Source organism: Podarcis pityusensis, assembly GCF_964106645.2.
Source record: "Podarcis pityusensis genome assembly, chromosome: 1".
Lineage (NCBI taxonomy): Eukaryota > Metazoa > Chordata > Lepidosauria > Squamata > Lacertidae > Podarcis > Podarcis pityusensis.
This window is the reverse complement of record NC_138028.1, coordinates 60,325,151-60,340,802: the sequence shown is the minus strand read 5'-3', so window position 1 is coordinate 60,340,802 and position 15,652 is coordinate 60,325,151. Positions and strand designations below refer to the sequence as shown.

General features: G+C 40.9%; 1 protein-coding gene across 9 annotated transcripts in view; it reads right to left on the bottom strand.

Annotated features, from left to right (window-relative positions):
* The window catches only part of NAV2 (neuron navigator 2), a 528,711-nt gene that overhangs the window by 57,497 nt on the left and 455,562 nt on the right, over nt 1-15,652 (bottom strand). For all 9 annotated transcript variants that reach the window (XM_080982305.1, XM_080982307.1, XM_080982300.1 and 6 more), the window contains one exon: nt 1,059-1,197. In XM_080982305.1, coding sequence (XP_080838431.1) covers nt 1,059-1,197 — 139 coding nt within the window. The remainder of the gene's footprint in view (nt 1-1,058; nt 1,198-15,652) is intronic.

The following is a 15,652-nucleotide window of genomic DNA, read 5'->3' as shown; positions in this document are numbered from 1 at the left end:
TGGAAAATAATAGTGCATTTCATTAAGTAGACACGTTTACATTTCCGCTGAAAGTGTAATCATCTTTACACTTTTATTTGAACTAAATTAAAAATCTATTCCTTAATTAATAGTAGATTATACAGTTTCAGTGACAAAGAAAGAAAAAGAACTATTTGTTAGATGTGTGTGGTCTTACTCTTTTTTCAAGTTCAGCACCTAATTGTTACATTTCTATGGAAGCTGAAAAGCCACCGATCCTCAGCACAGACAAAGGTTGCTGTGTCTTTCAACTCTCAATGCTGGGACACTGCCTTGAGACAGACTGCAATAGGTGAAGTGTGTTTTTATTTTAAAATAGTTGGCCTTGCATGTAACCTCCATTTGTGACAACGTGAGAAAAGGATGTCTGTGTATATTTCACTCTTGGTATGTATGAGTGAAGTCTCCATGAAAAGAAAAGAAAAGTTTCTAATCTTGAATATGCACCTTTGTTCACTTGTATATGTGTAGATAACACATGGGTTTGGGGGGCAGAGGAAGGAAGAATGGTCTAGTCTTACACCCCCCCCATATGTTTGGTCAACAGTCAATACAGTTGACCACACAGTTTAAGGCAATTCTTTCATTCATCCAGACCAATGTAAGATCATTCAGGGAAAGGAAGAATCTGCATATCAAATATTACTGAAAGCCACCTACTGTAGCGCAACATGGGCAACATACAAAATAAGCAAACATATAAAATACTGTATCAATTTAAAAAAGCACATGACAATCACCAAAACATATAGGGGCATCAACAATTCATTATTCTAGCCTGGTCGTGTCTCTGCTCTGATCTCTAGGAGCAGTCAGGAAACATCAGAATCTGGAAATCGATCTATGTTTTCTTAGAAGCAGGTCCCACTGTATGGTATGGGGTATACTCTTTAGGACGGCAGCCTTAAAATCCAGAAGCTTCAAATGAAATAAGTCCTTAATTCTCTTTTGGTAAAGCAACAATATACACAGACTCATGAGGCACTGAATACCTCCAACACTATTAAAACATGTCTGATATAGAAAGGAAACCTTACCTGGGAATCTATATTCTTACGAGAGGATGCAGGTGTGTTGGCATAGGAGCTGATGGAGGAGCTTGTGTTAATGTCATCGGTGCTGAGGTTATCTATGGTGTCACTGATCCCACTGCTGACAGAACTGCTGTCATCCCAGCTGAGGGGAGGAAAAAAGCCACAAAAACTTCATAACTCAAACAAACAATAGCCACAGCTACACCAAGAAGCCAGGTGACACACAAGGGAGCTTTAAAACATCTCAGGGTCTCACAGCAATTATTGATTTAGGCCTCTAGAAACAGCTTCAAACAGAATCAAATGTTAATTCAGGCAACTTCCCTAAGTGCTTTTTTTTAAAGAACGCTGACGTTATTGCTGTTGTAGCTTTCTTACTTTTACACAACACAAAATCATGCTATCAGATTTTTACGCAGAAAGTGAGAGAAAAGATGACAATTTGGAGGAAGGTGGGCAATGAACTTCATTCTGGATTTTTGCTTAAGTGAAATGAACCACTTAATGAGCTTCGTATTTCTCTACAATGTTCTGGCATAGACTTACTTCTATTACCTATCAGTTATTTTATCATTTTTCAGAGTGACTTACAGTGGTTTGTCTGTTGGGAATCCAATGAGGCAGACGATTACTAGTTACAAGTTACAGAAGGGGCAAAGAGCTAGGGGCTTGCTCCTGACTGCACAACTGAGGTGGACCAATGGCCTGACTCTGTGTGAGGCCACGGCCTATATAGCCCTCAGGAAGAGCTTCTGGAAAGAGTAACACATGAAGCAAATCTTTACCAGTTCAAAGACAAATGTGATCTCATACAGAAGGCCTCTCTGTGCAAGCCACAGGGTGCTCTTATTAAGTGTACCTGACAGGATGATATGCCCTTTCATCAACCTCTCAAGAGCTAGATATGCAGTATCACTTCTAAACTCAGTTGGGGTTGGCGGGGGGGAAGGCGGAGATGAAGCAGAAATTCATTCAGGAGCTGCCAGCTGGATTCAGTTTCTAAAGTTACACCATGCGCAAAAACAAAGACTTACTATGTAAGACTTGCCTCTTCAAGCAAGAGACAATAGTGTGTTTTTTAAATCCTCCGAGCATGGAATGCAACATAGAATAAAAGCACATATGCAAAAGTTGTAACTGATAACACATGAACTGATTTAAATATGAACTACTAGTGGAGAGATTTGTAAACAGGAATATAATATTTAAAAAGTCTTCAGAGAAGGCCCTAGAGAATTATTAGGCAGTGTCCCAGCTGTTTGCAATATGTTTTGGGACATATCGCATAAAAGACAGCTGGGATAGGCACACTCTAAACTCATCCCCCTGGGGTTAAGTTTCACCAATTTCAATGGAAGTTGTGCCAGACTAAGGTCTGGTTCTGGAAATGGGGCATGAGCTGCTGTCTTGCAGACTCCTCATTGCTCTCACAAAAATGCCCCCCTACCTTCCAGTTTGCTTTAGCCACTCTTCCAACATGTTATTTCAGTTCTGGTTCACAGTGAATGCAAAAACTGGGCCCCTGATTAGCCTCAACCGTGTTTATTTTTGTTATTAACCGTGCATTGAGCTAAACTGTGTCAGTCAGCAATAAATAATAGGATCACTATCTCCTGAAAAGACACAGACACACAATTTGGAGAGGGAGAGAGATTAACAACTAACCATAGTTAAAACCATCAGTGAATTCTGCATGCAAGGGGGGAAAAGACTGGAGGAAAAGGACTCTACTTCCATGGTTCACGTTCTTAATCATGGTGAAAGAACTGGCAGTGCTCTTTACTTTTTACTTAGATAACAGCCAATTAACATATTAGCTGCTGCAGAACTGGAGAAAGGTATAAACATAGTACACAGTAGTTGCTTCATAATATTTCTGTGTTATTACACCATTAATATTCATTAACATAGTCTTCCTAATGAACTGCAAACAGAATATAATCTAACCAATAGAAGAGCAAGCTCATGAAAATTATGGATATCAAAATGTTTGATAGATCTAAGAATGCACGCAAGCACTCTTTTCCTCAGTAGAAGCCAACTCCAGAATGTAGTTTTATACCAATTTTATACCACTTCATTACACATATTGTTTTAAAATTTTGCCCATGCTGCGGTTTCTCAGTGGTTGCATTCAAACGCAAATGGAAAGGAAGGGAAATGTAACAGCCCTCCTAATTACAGCATTCTATGCTCAGTGAACAATGATAAGATCTTTGTAATTTAGCTGGGGCAATCAATAACTTCTGATGCCAACAAAAGTCCACTCAGCCATATCTTGAGACCCTGTCTTATTTCCTTTTAGTCACTTGATCAATCAAATGAAATCTACTTTCAATGCTGGAAAATTATTTGAGTGCTGAGAGACATAGTCATTTTCCTTCCTGTTGTGGAAAGCCATTTTAAAACTGAAAATAAAGCTGAAATTCAATCAGACAGGTAAGACATTACAATTTGAAAAAGAAGAAATGAAGCCTCATAAGATGACTGAGGTAAGTCCTCATATAGGACTGAACTTGTTTAAGAACACAAATCTTCCCTACTCCAGCCTACAATTAAATAAAAATTGCAGGTGCCAAGTGAAGAATGAAGGATTCTGACAAATAGCATGGGCTCAATCCCAGAAGGGAGGGGGGATTTGTCTAAATATCCAAATCTTAACCAAAACTCTTTAAGACCTCAAATACTAACCAAGAATCTGTTCTGTTTCAGCCAAAATACTAGTTTCCTGTGAACTTTGGGAGCCCCCCAAAAACAATCTCAACTGGTCCTTAACAAACATTTCGCTGCCAGATTCCTAGTACACAACACACAGCCACAAAAAATGGAAAGAACACTACCAGAAGGATAAAAGACATGTTTAAACATGCAGATTAGCATAGCAATCAAAGGTTAAAAGCACTATCACTGGCTAGTACATTGTTAACCAGAAGCCTTTAGCCAAGTTAGTCTTCTGCCTGCCTTACCTCTAAGACACTTAAAATTATTTCCGTCTCCAACATCATAACTGATTCTTTACATTTGTGTATTAATCAAGTCTCAAGCCCATGCTTCTTTCAATAGTAGGTTGAGTCATTTATCTTCACTGAAATCCTGTAAGTTAGGTATACCTGAAAAACTGTGATTTCCAAAAGCTATCCAGTCAGTGAGGTTTTGAACCTAGGATTCCCCAGTCAAACTCAACACTGTAAACACTACAACCAGAAAACTTAAATCTGTAGAGGTGGTAGCTTCTCTGAGGCTCTGAGCCATTAGCTTTTACTTTTCCCAAGTTTCAATTTACAACAAAGATTAGCTCTTCATTGGCTATACAGTGGTACCTCGGGTTAAGTACTTAATTCGTTCTGGAGGTCCGTTCTTAACCTGAAACTGGTCTTAACCTGAAGCACCACTTTAGCTAATGGGGCCTCCTGCTGCTGCCGCGCCGCGCCGCCGGAGCAGGATTTCTGTTCTCATCCTGAAGCAAAGTTCTTAACCCGAGGTACTATTTCTGGGTTAGCAGAGTCTGTAACCTGAAGCGTATGTAACCCGAGGTACCGCTGTACATAGGGCAATGTCGCATACGCAATGGTTAAAGTCCATCGCATTTGCCATAAAAAAGTACCATATGCAAATTGCATATTTTTGGTGACGTGCTCAGAAGTAACGCTCAACTGAAAATCTGACCTCAGTTAAAGGTTCTTGTGTAGTGTTGGCAAGTGCACCACTGTATTCTGCTCATACTATCATATTCCTCCCATGCCAAATTGACTGTTTACAAACTTTGCTAGATTTTACATGCTCACTGCAGCCAACCACAGGAATCCAGCCTCTTCAGAAAAGGAATATAACAAATCGGATCCTTTTAAATACCAGTTGGTGGAAGAAACAAACCTGATTTCCAACAGACAAACTATTCAAAGCTCTGCAAATACCAAAACCACATGTGTACACACAACTGAAAAAGGTAAGTTTAATATGGTACAGCCCATCATCATTTTACCAGGATGCATAATTACTACCTTTCGTTTGTTTGCATGGCTTGTCTACTGGGAACATGAAGGTGTATTTATTCACCCACAAACAGAAATCCTTCATGTCTCTTCTATTTCAAGCAAGAGGAATAAGAGTAATATACAGGTGCTTTTTGGATGTTTACTGACCTGGAGAAAGGTGTGACATGTTTACACGTGTATCACCAACCAAGTCAGATATTAATAGTCCAATTTTAATATGGAACTCTCTCATTAGTACCAAAATAAGGCTATTTTACACTACACGGGCATGCAACATTTCAACTGGAAACTTGGTGATTCTTCCTAAAACATTAGCTTTTCATTTGTTCAATGACAGATACAAGACATCACAGCCTAAAAGAGAAATTCTTCTGAGAAAAGAAAAACCACAAAGCATCTTAAACTGTACTATAAAACAAAGTGAGAATAGCTGTTTCCATTGTTTTTCTTTGGGACACCCATTAGATGCTGACATCACGGCACGAGGAATTCTAGGAACGATAACAATGACTGCATGGGGTTTATATCAAAATGTTGAATCATCAGTCTGAAGAATAAATGATGGCATGATTTCAGCTCCAAAACAGTTGCACAGAATGAATACACAAACACACACTCATGGCAGAGCTTGGGGTGTGTGTGTGTGTGTGTAGTTAATATGATTATCAAAGCCAACACAAATGGAAACGTTCATAAATAGAAGACAAATTGTGAACATGGCAGGGTTTAATAGGGGAGCCAAAAGCCCTGATATAAACCCTGACATGTTACACAAACATTATGGTTTATTTCAAGGTTGTTGGAAACTGTATCCCAATTTGACTATGTTACAGGTACATGGTTTACCACTCCAGCACAGTGGTACCTCGGGTTAAGTACTTAATTCGTTCCGGAGGTCCATTCTTAACCTGAAACTGTTCTTAACCTGAAGCACCACTATAGCTAATGGGGCCTCCTGCTGCCGCCACGCCGCCAGAGCATGATTTCTGTTCTCATCCTGAAGCAAAGTTCTTAACTCAAGGTACTATTTCTGGGTTAGCAGAGTCTGTAACCTGAAGCGTATGTAACATGAAGTGTATGTAACCCGAGGTACCACAGTAATCATGATTTTTTTCTCTTATCCACACGCCAATGATGGTCAGGGGTGTAATGGGCAACACTGGTCTCTGTTCCTCTTTCCTTTCCTCCCTCCTCTGATGCCCTCTAGCATCTCTGCCTCCCAAAGGCTTGCACAACTGTTTGTTGCAGCAGCCCTGGCTACAAGCTCCCCAGGCGAATGGCGTCTCTGGTGCTGGCCAGGGGGTGCTTCCCAGGCCCCTGTGGGGCAGTGGGAGGGGGGACCTCTCTTTGGGGCAGGGGGGCAGCTCAGAGACCAGGGGAGGCAGCTGTGGCTGGCCAGAGCACTCCTAAGGAGAGGGGAGAAGAGAGAAGGCTGAGGGAACACTCCACAAGGGTGTTCAAAAAAGGGTGGGGGGGGGGCTTCTTTCAGTTGGCAGGGGGGTTGGGGATTTGCTGCAGTGTAAGCACAACCTCTCCCCAAGCTAGCCATAAGCAGCCTTCCCACTGGCAGAGTATAGCAAGAAGCCCCAAAGTGGGTCATTTTGGGGCAGGGTTGGAGTGGGATCCCCCAAGGGACCCAATCCTCGGTTCCTAATCTGCAACAACCCTTGATCTAATGCAACAAAAATGGGCACACGCACCCCTTTTCTTTCCTGATTGACAGTAGCCAGAGGTGGGTTGGATACAGTGGCTCTGATGTTTCAGTTGTCCCAGGCCCATTCAGACACCTCTGCCCATTCTCATCTTGCTGACATGTGAGTCTGCACCAGTTCCTCTCCTATACACACTATCAGGTATGCAGAGGAACACACTGGGAGGAGTGGGAGGAGAGAATGTTGCATTCAGAGTCTGCAAAATCCATATGGTTTTCAGTCTAAATACTCTCATACCTACTGCTTTCTCAGTCTTCCTAAGCATGTGATGAAAAAGATACTGCGTTTTCACATGCAGCATCAGCCTAAGGTTAGTTTCAGCTGGGTCAAGGATGCTTCTGTACTGAATTGTGTAACCTTTTTTGCTACTAAAATCTAATACTGTTATTATTCCAAGAGCAACAGTGTACAGATTTGATTAAGAATTCACTAAGCAACTACCAGCATAACAGAATACTTCAAAGAAATTAAAATACATGTTAAAAGAAGATATGGAAAATGATAAGATTTTTTTTTTTAGGCGAAGGCATTGCTCAAGAACTGAAAATGCTGAGGAGAAACAGGCTCTCTGTCTCCCTTATCACAGCTCATTTATTGGTTCTTAAATACACTGCCCCTCCTCTCTCTTCTGCTCTTTTCAATCTACACTATGCTGTTAGCCACCAACATTACTATCAGCTGATTTAAGTTATAAACTCCACTATCCAAAGATCACAGTAGAGAATAATAGAAGTGCATTTTTAGAGAGATTGGGATATTTCTCAAATTGAAAATGAAAACTCAGTGTAATAGGATAAGCTTTTTCTCTTCAGCTTGCACTTATGCTTGGAGAATAATTTGTAACTAGTGGAACTTGTTTTCTGGGAATCATTCAACACAAAGCTTTCCGAAATGCCTTAAGGGACAGGAGATAAATCAGGAAGTAGTAAAGTGTCAAACCCAAAGGTAAGATTAACACTAACCTACGGGACCAGGGACGCGGATGGCGCTGTGGGTAAAACCTCAGCGCCTAGGACTTGCCGATCGCATGGTCGGCGGTTCGAATCCCCACAGCGGGGTGCGCTCCCGTTGCTCGGTCCCAGCGCCTGCCAACCTAGCAGTTCGAAAGCACCCCCGGGTGCAAGTAGATAAATAGGGACCGCTTACTAGCGGGAAGGTAAAACAGCGTTTCCGTGTGCTGCGCTGGCTCGCCAGAGAAGCTTCGTCACGCTGGCCACGTGACCCGGAAGTGTCTGCGGACAGTGCTGGCTCCCGGCCTATAGAGTGAGATGAGCGCACAACCCTAGAGTCTGTCAAGACTGGCCCGTACGGGCAGGGGTACCTTTACAGAAAAGAGATCAGAGTACTATGCCAAGATTTCATTCAGACATATTACTCTCATGGGTAGCTGTGTCAAATTCATGTTTTAATTCTAAATATTTGTGTGAGTCTCCTGACTGGAATGAACATCAAGGATTCACTGAAACCGTGAAAGGGATTTAAAACATCAAGGATTCACTGAAACTGTTGGGATTTAAAAGTGCTTACCATTCAGCTGGTTCAAGACTATGTACATCTGGTCTATTCCTAAATCTCAGGGCAGAAAGTGCTGAGCATCACAGACAACTGAAAGTCTTGCTGCTACAGACTGAACAATTTTAAAGTTGTACAGAAGTATGGGACATAAATAGCTCAGTTTATTACTGCCAAGACTGCTCCCATTTTATACTATATACAGCAGGGGACTGCACATTCTTTTCAGTGGCCTGGCCTTTTTAGATTTTCTCTTCACAAAATCACCTCCCTCCCCCTTATATGAGGTCCAGTTCTCATGATCATTTTTGCCATGCAAAATCACTGCAGTGGTGGCTTTTAGTCACTTATTTTTTAGTTAATATATGTACTGTAAATTATTGTGATAGATATATTATGTCTACTGTTTTTAAGGTCTGGTTTTATTGCTATTTTTAAATGCCTAGTTTCTCATATGATATGCAACATGCTTATATTTTTAGAATTAAGTGGTGTGTACACACACGCACACACACAAATAATGTATATCCATAATGTTTGCAGTTCCCACCCTACCCTGGGGTGGTTGCTGAGAGGCAGTGCATACGGGCTGAAAGGGGACTTGGCAAAGATTGATTCCTGCTCCCTTTCTCAAATGTGCTTCCTCTCCTGGATCTCTGTGTAAATGGAAGAGGACTTTCCATCCATGGAACAGACCATCTCGAACCAGCCCTATGCTTCTGATGTGTCATGAATGATGACTCCAACATTAAAATAAAAGAACTAAGTAAAAGAGCACACAAAACTTATTAATTTATACATGGGCCCACAGCCTCCTAGGAGACATAGGATGACATCCTCAATTGTCTGCTTAAAATATATGGCGTATTGAAGTGTTTTATCAGGCAATGCACTATTTCCATTCCACCAAGCCTCCAATGACGCTTCTCCTCATAGCAGACCTTTAATATCTTATTTCTATAGTCAGTTTTTCCCCCCACACAAAGAAAGGGTACCAGATTTGCCTTAAGGCATCATTTATAACTCTGGGCTCAAGTGCACAATTACTTCTTAACAATAGCGGGGGAGGCAGCTGTAAGTTTCCAGCCTACCTATAACCTAAGCAACATCCCAGAGAGAAAATATTTCAGAGATAAAAACACAAGAGCCTGGTCTGTTGGGAGTTGTTAGGAATGGAAGAAATCACCAAAAAGAGCATTTTATGAAGAAAAGAGAAAGACTGCAGAACTATATCAGCACTTACGTTACAATGTGAAAAAATGCCAGAATACCTAAGAATTCCTGAGCTTCCCTCACTGTAATAAAGCTGCTGGTTTAATATAAATCAAAAGAGAAGCCTATTAATTATTGAAGTCATTTCTGCACCATGCTTCAGTTCAAAATTTTTCTCAGTAGTTTGCAATAACTCATAAAACAAAGAATAGTAAAAGTTGGATCACACACACACACACACACCACTCATTACTTTTTTTTTTTTTTTTACATGGATGTAGAAATGATGAAATGGAAGGTGCATGGACATAGCCAGCAGTGATTTCCATGATCACAACATGATCTAAAAGCAAATATTTGATGTATATATAGCGTGGAATGATTTTGTTTCATATACAGATCAGGGACATATGCAGCTACGTTTATCAGAGGCTTTCCTCAGATTACCGTATTTCTCGCTCTATAAGACGCACCAGACCATAAGATGCACCTAGTTTTTGGAGGAGGGAAACAAGAAAAGAAATATTCTGAATCTCAGAGCCAGAACAAGAAGAGGGATCGCTGTGCAGTGAAAGCAGCGATCCCTCTTGCTGTTCTGGCTTCTGGGATAGCTGCACAGCCTGCATTCGCTCCATAAGACGCACACACATTTCCCCTTACTTTTTAGGAGGGAAAAAGTGAGTCTTATAGAGCAAAAAATACGGTATGTAAAATAGGCTACATCAGTCCAAGATAGGAAAAGAGGATAGTTGTTAGAACTAACAACTGCCACCCGATTTCAGAGCTTTTTGCTGGCTGTATCAAAGTAGTGACTGTCTCACACATTTCTCTACATGATAACAAGCACACCCAAAGCAATGCAAACACACAGCTGAAATCATTCTCCTGGGGTTGCTTGGAAGCAAATGTTTGGTTTGGGAAAGGGACTGCTGCACAATTCCCCCACCCAGCTGTTCCTAGATGTGTAGCCAGTACACAGCAGATGCTTGCCACTGACTGCCTCCTGCACTTATTGCAGAGTTTTCTTTTAAAATGCACTGAACCTGCATTATACAGTACCACCCAGTTTGTTAACAGCCACATAGAGACCAACACCAAATACACACATAATTTATATGGAAGACTGAAGTGTCGCAGCTGTGACAGAGTGAGAGCCAGGAGTCATTATAAAGCTGCTAGTGGGCAGCAGCTGGGATCGAAATCCCATACATATTTGCAGACAGTTTCTGGAATTGCGATCAAATTGGTCTCGGTCAGTCAGGCCTATCTGAGTATACCCTGAAGCAGTATGCAGAAACTCAGTGACTGTCCATCAAACAAGGTAAGAGTTACATCAAGATGAGAGAGGGAATGAACAGGTAGGGGACACTGGTCCAGATTTTTGTAGCATGGCTGCTCACATTGTCCACCACTGGCCGGGCCACCCAGGTTATTTATTCATTTAATAACATTTCTATACCACTTGATTGTAAAATACCTCAAAGCGGCAAAATAAGAAAATCAAGGGGGGTGGGGAAACCACAATAATACTTTAAGATGTACAAAAGTTTAAATACAAAAATGGATTAAAATTACGTCAACTTTCTAAACATCTGGGTAGGCTTGTCTAAACACAAATGATTTTAGCAGGTGTCAAAAGGATTACAGTGAAGGTGCTTGCTTGATCTCAATAGGCTGGGAGTTCCAGTGTGCAGCTGTTGCCACAGTAAACAATTGAGTTCTTACAAATGTGGATTGGGTATAATGTGGCTCCTGTAGGTTGTTTTCTGACCACCTGTAAACTTATACTAGTTTATATATTCATCTGAGTCTGGTTTAGCACAAGTTTGCATATGTGGCCAAGAGTCTACTATGAATGAAACAATGCAGTTTAACTGGTCTATCATATGTTGGGATGGTGTCTTTCTTGCATCAAATTTACAAGACCTGCTCCCACTGAAAGGTAACTCGACTCTTGCACTCAAAACAGCAACAAGCAAAACAAAAGGTAATGTGCTTCACCTGTAGATTGGGTACAAGTCAAGCAGAGTCCAGCAGAAAGCCGCTTATCAACAGGATACCCATTTTGTGAGATGTCTTATCATCATTGCCATCATTTTTAATAAAAGAATTTAGATACTGCCTCTCATTTTGAGAATGCCAAGGTGGTTCACAAGCAAATAAAAGCAAACAACAAAATAGCAAGAAAAAAAGCACATACTTGGGGATTCCAAGTATATAACTATTTTAAAAGCTTTTCAAAATGTTTTGTGGTCTGCCTCCCTGGCTTCTTTGGGAGGAAAGGGAGAATAGAAATGTAACAAACAAACATAAAACAGCATCAAAAGCTTTCTATAAAACAATGATGGACACTTAAACCTCTCTTCCAACTGATAACTCTTTCTATGCCCCAACCCTTTACTATGGTATCAATACATAAACAGTAGTGCAATATTATTTGGTATGCCACAATAGCCAGTCTCCACTAGGGCACATTTTGATCTGGACTTACATGCAGGAATAATGTACATTGCTAATTTTACAATGTGAGGCTTTCCTGGTGGCCTGTCCTCATATAGGCGATACCAGTATGGATACAAGACTGATCTGCCTAGCAGCCTAAAATCATCACAAGTCCAGTTTCAAGCAACTGGACTGGGACACAATGTGATTGTATTTGCTATGGAAAACTGGAGAATCTGAGCAGATTTCAGCCAGGTAGACAAAGCAAACTGTAGAGGAGACCGCAGGTTTTTATCTTAGGGAACAGGAGCATGGGCAGAGAGACTTCAAAGAAAGTCTCCACCTGCAGGATAGGGAAGGGAAAGCACTTGGAACATCAAGCAAAAGAAGTCTGGAATTGCTGGAACATTATTCTTTGACTTGCAAAGTCTTTGTTGTGTTTGCCATCACAACAATCCCTCTGAGATAGTTACTGTTCCTGTTTTTTGTACGTAATACTTGCTGCAGACCACACAGCAATGTGGGTTTGAAACTAGTCCCAATTTACAGTCATTGAACAATAACTCTGTTGTTACACACACATACATATGGGGGGGGGAGGGAGGGAGATGTTTTAAAAACCTGACTGTTCAAAATATCCTTATTGTTAGATGTTTTGACTAATAAGTGAATATAAGTGTAGTAAGTTGCACAAGAAAAAGCATTTTTAAAAAAACATTCTGACTCTCTACTTCCACAGTAGAGAGCAATTTTAATTGTGTATTTAGATTATCTATTTCATTTATATACTGCCATTCTTCCTAAGGACCCCAAGGTTGTCATTGTCAACTGCACACATCCACCCCCTAAAATCTGTTATTACATTGCAAATCAAAGTAGTAAAAGTCAGATTTCATTCATTGTTCCAACTTCAGTTCGGTGCCGTAGCTTATGGCATTTCAGCAAGGAGAATTCTTACGCCACTGCTGCAAAGATCCAGTCACCTACTCAAATAAAAATCTCAACATTCCTCCTTTGCTACTCTCCCTTTACCCACCACATGAAGACCATCCTTATTCGAAGCGCAAAAAAGAAGAATATTCCTACCTTGCCAGGTCCCTAGGCCAAAGCATTTCTCCACTTTGCTGCCCATGAAGAACTCTAGAGAAAGGGGCCAGATTTATTTTACAGGTTGACACCTTCATTTGGCTGCCATCAAAACACTCCAGCAGGAAGGGGTAAAAAAAAAGAGTTTACGATCTTGGGATGCCCCGTGACACACCGGAGAAAACAAGGCTGCTTCTCTCAACAGCACACACAGTGGCTCCGCACGAGGCTGGGAAAGAAGCAAGCAAGCTAGAAGATGAATACTATAAACGGCCCTGGAAAGTAATCTGATCCCTCTGTGAAATTAACCTCTGAAATGCTGGGGAGAATGAGACCGAGCCATTTCCCGGGACTAGGTCAGCTGCGGAAGAGTTTCGACACACCTGGCTTTCAAGAGGCAGACAAGGTTGTGCAAAGCCTTCAGATCAGATACAGTAACTCTTGTTACCCTCATGTGGGCAGCACAATCTGATCACAGCTAGCAGACCTCAGTCTGCAGAGAACAAACAAACCAGACCACATAATCCTAACCTAGTCTGATTTAAAACAGGTCTGATACACTTCTCAACATTTCCAGTGGATTTTATCAGGTTGCGCCCAATGTAATGTTTCTTTTTTCCTCCTCAGAGAAAAAGCTGTAGAGAAACATTATTTTGGATTTTGAAGAAAAGGTCTCGAAAGCAGAGATTCTTGCCTTCTTGGAACTTCTGTGAAGGGCAAACAATACAATCAGAACTGGCCCTCTCAAACATTGAAATCACTGTACAAACACTTGCATTTGAATACACTAAATTCCTTTAATATTTTCGTTTGTTAGAACATAACTGATATGTTGCCCAGTTGCCTTGCACAATACCATACATCTGGCCTTTTATGGACACAATGCACACAGGATACATACTTGATTGCTATAATTTGAGTAAGCAATATAAACCGTACTGGAAAAACCACAAGGTAGTACAGCATCAGGCTGAAGTATTGGTTTGATCTGAGTCAGAATACGTATTATTATTGGCTCATGCAAGCGAGGTCCCTGGTTTAATTTGGTAGTTTGACATTCTGCTTGCCAGTTCTTTTGCGGGCCACAGACCCCGCTAGCCACAGGTATGGCCGCAATAAGAATGGGCCCCGTGTGTGTACATCTATTGAAGTTCTCTAGAATTGTCCTGACTGGTGTAGAGGATCCTTCCTTACATGAAGGAACTCAATACACATCTCTTTCATGGTCACCCAATAAGTGGAGGAAGTGTGACCATTGCATGAAAGTATTGATTTGAACTCTTCTGTTATTGATTGCAACACATTTAACAATTTTCCTTGAAAACTGAGACACTGGGATGAAAAAGTGAGCACATTCATGACAAAGTTCTTTATCATAATCATAATTAAGGCATTTGAAGTGTGGATTGTTGAACACTGTGCTGTTCATCAGAATTACCATTAATTCCTTTTTACAAATAGCCCAAAGCAGGCCTGAATCACCTGTGACACAGCAGCCTGACTGCAGCCGACCAGACTTGTAATTATGGTGTTGAGGTGCTTGAAAACCTCCCTGTGGCTGCCATATGCAATTGGTGAGTTTTGTTTGGCTTGTCAGGTTGCAAGGTCTGACTTAGCCAACACCTTGAACCTGAAATGAATACACCGGAGGTCTGTTATTTAATACCACAGGTGCAAACAGTCTCTGGAAAATGTAGTTTCCCCCAGGTACCTGTACTGTCTGGTGTGAAAGGGGGACAGATCTCCCTCCCTTTCCTTCTGCTGTCCGAACATAAGTGGGGTAAGGAAGACAATAGGGCCTTGGGGGTGGGGTGGTTCAAGTTGAAAGGGGGAAATTTAGATTAAAATCAAACATATACAATGATGCAGAGGGTCGTAATGATTACCTCATATCTGAGGAATGCAGTACAAGCTTGCAAGCTTAATATTTCTGAGCCAAATACAAGTTTCGATAGTGTCATTAGCTTACTTGCTAGCACAGGAGCAAGAATTCCCCATCCCCTGCAAAAAAGGATGAGGGGAATTTGGCAGCTTTGGGCAAATAATGGTGCATTCTAATAATTCAGGAGGAAGGTTGCATTTGAATTATTATAATTAGAGAGACACTGTGGATGAGGTGCCTGACAGTTTTTTCTTTTGTTTTTTACACACACACACACACACACACACACACTTAATTTGCTGCCACTGGCAATGCTGATAGCCTTCCTAATTAAAAAAAAGATTGTGTCAATGGGAATGACACTGCATCATGATGTAAAGCAATTCCCAGGGGCACTGGCTGCTCCCATACACCCCCCAATATAATAATAATAATAATAATAATAATAATAATAATAACAACAACAACAACAACAATATCACGTGGCAGTTGTCGTTTCCAGTTGATTATACACTTATCAAGTTCACCTCTGTGTAATGTGTGCCATGCACTTAAATTACACCTAAAAGGTTAATTGTTTCCAGGCTACGTAGTTTGCCATGATGTAAAACATACAACCTATGAAATCCTAAACACTTTCACTGTTTTAATGGGTTAAAACTGTATGTTCTCCAAAGAGTTATAAAAATACCGACTTCAGGAAACAAAGAACTGCAAAACTAATTGAATATATATGCCTGCACTTGCTTCTTCTTT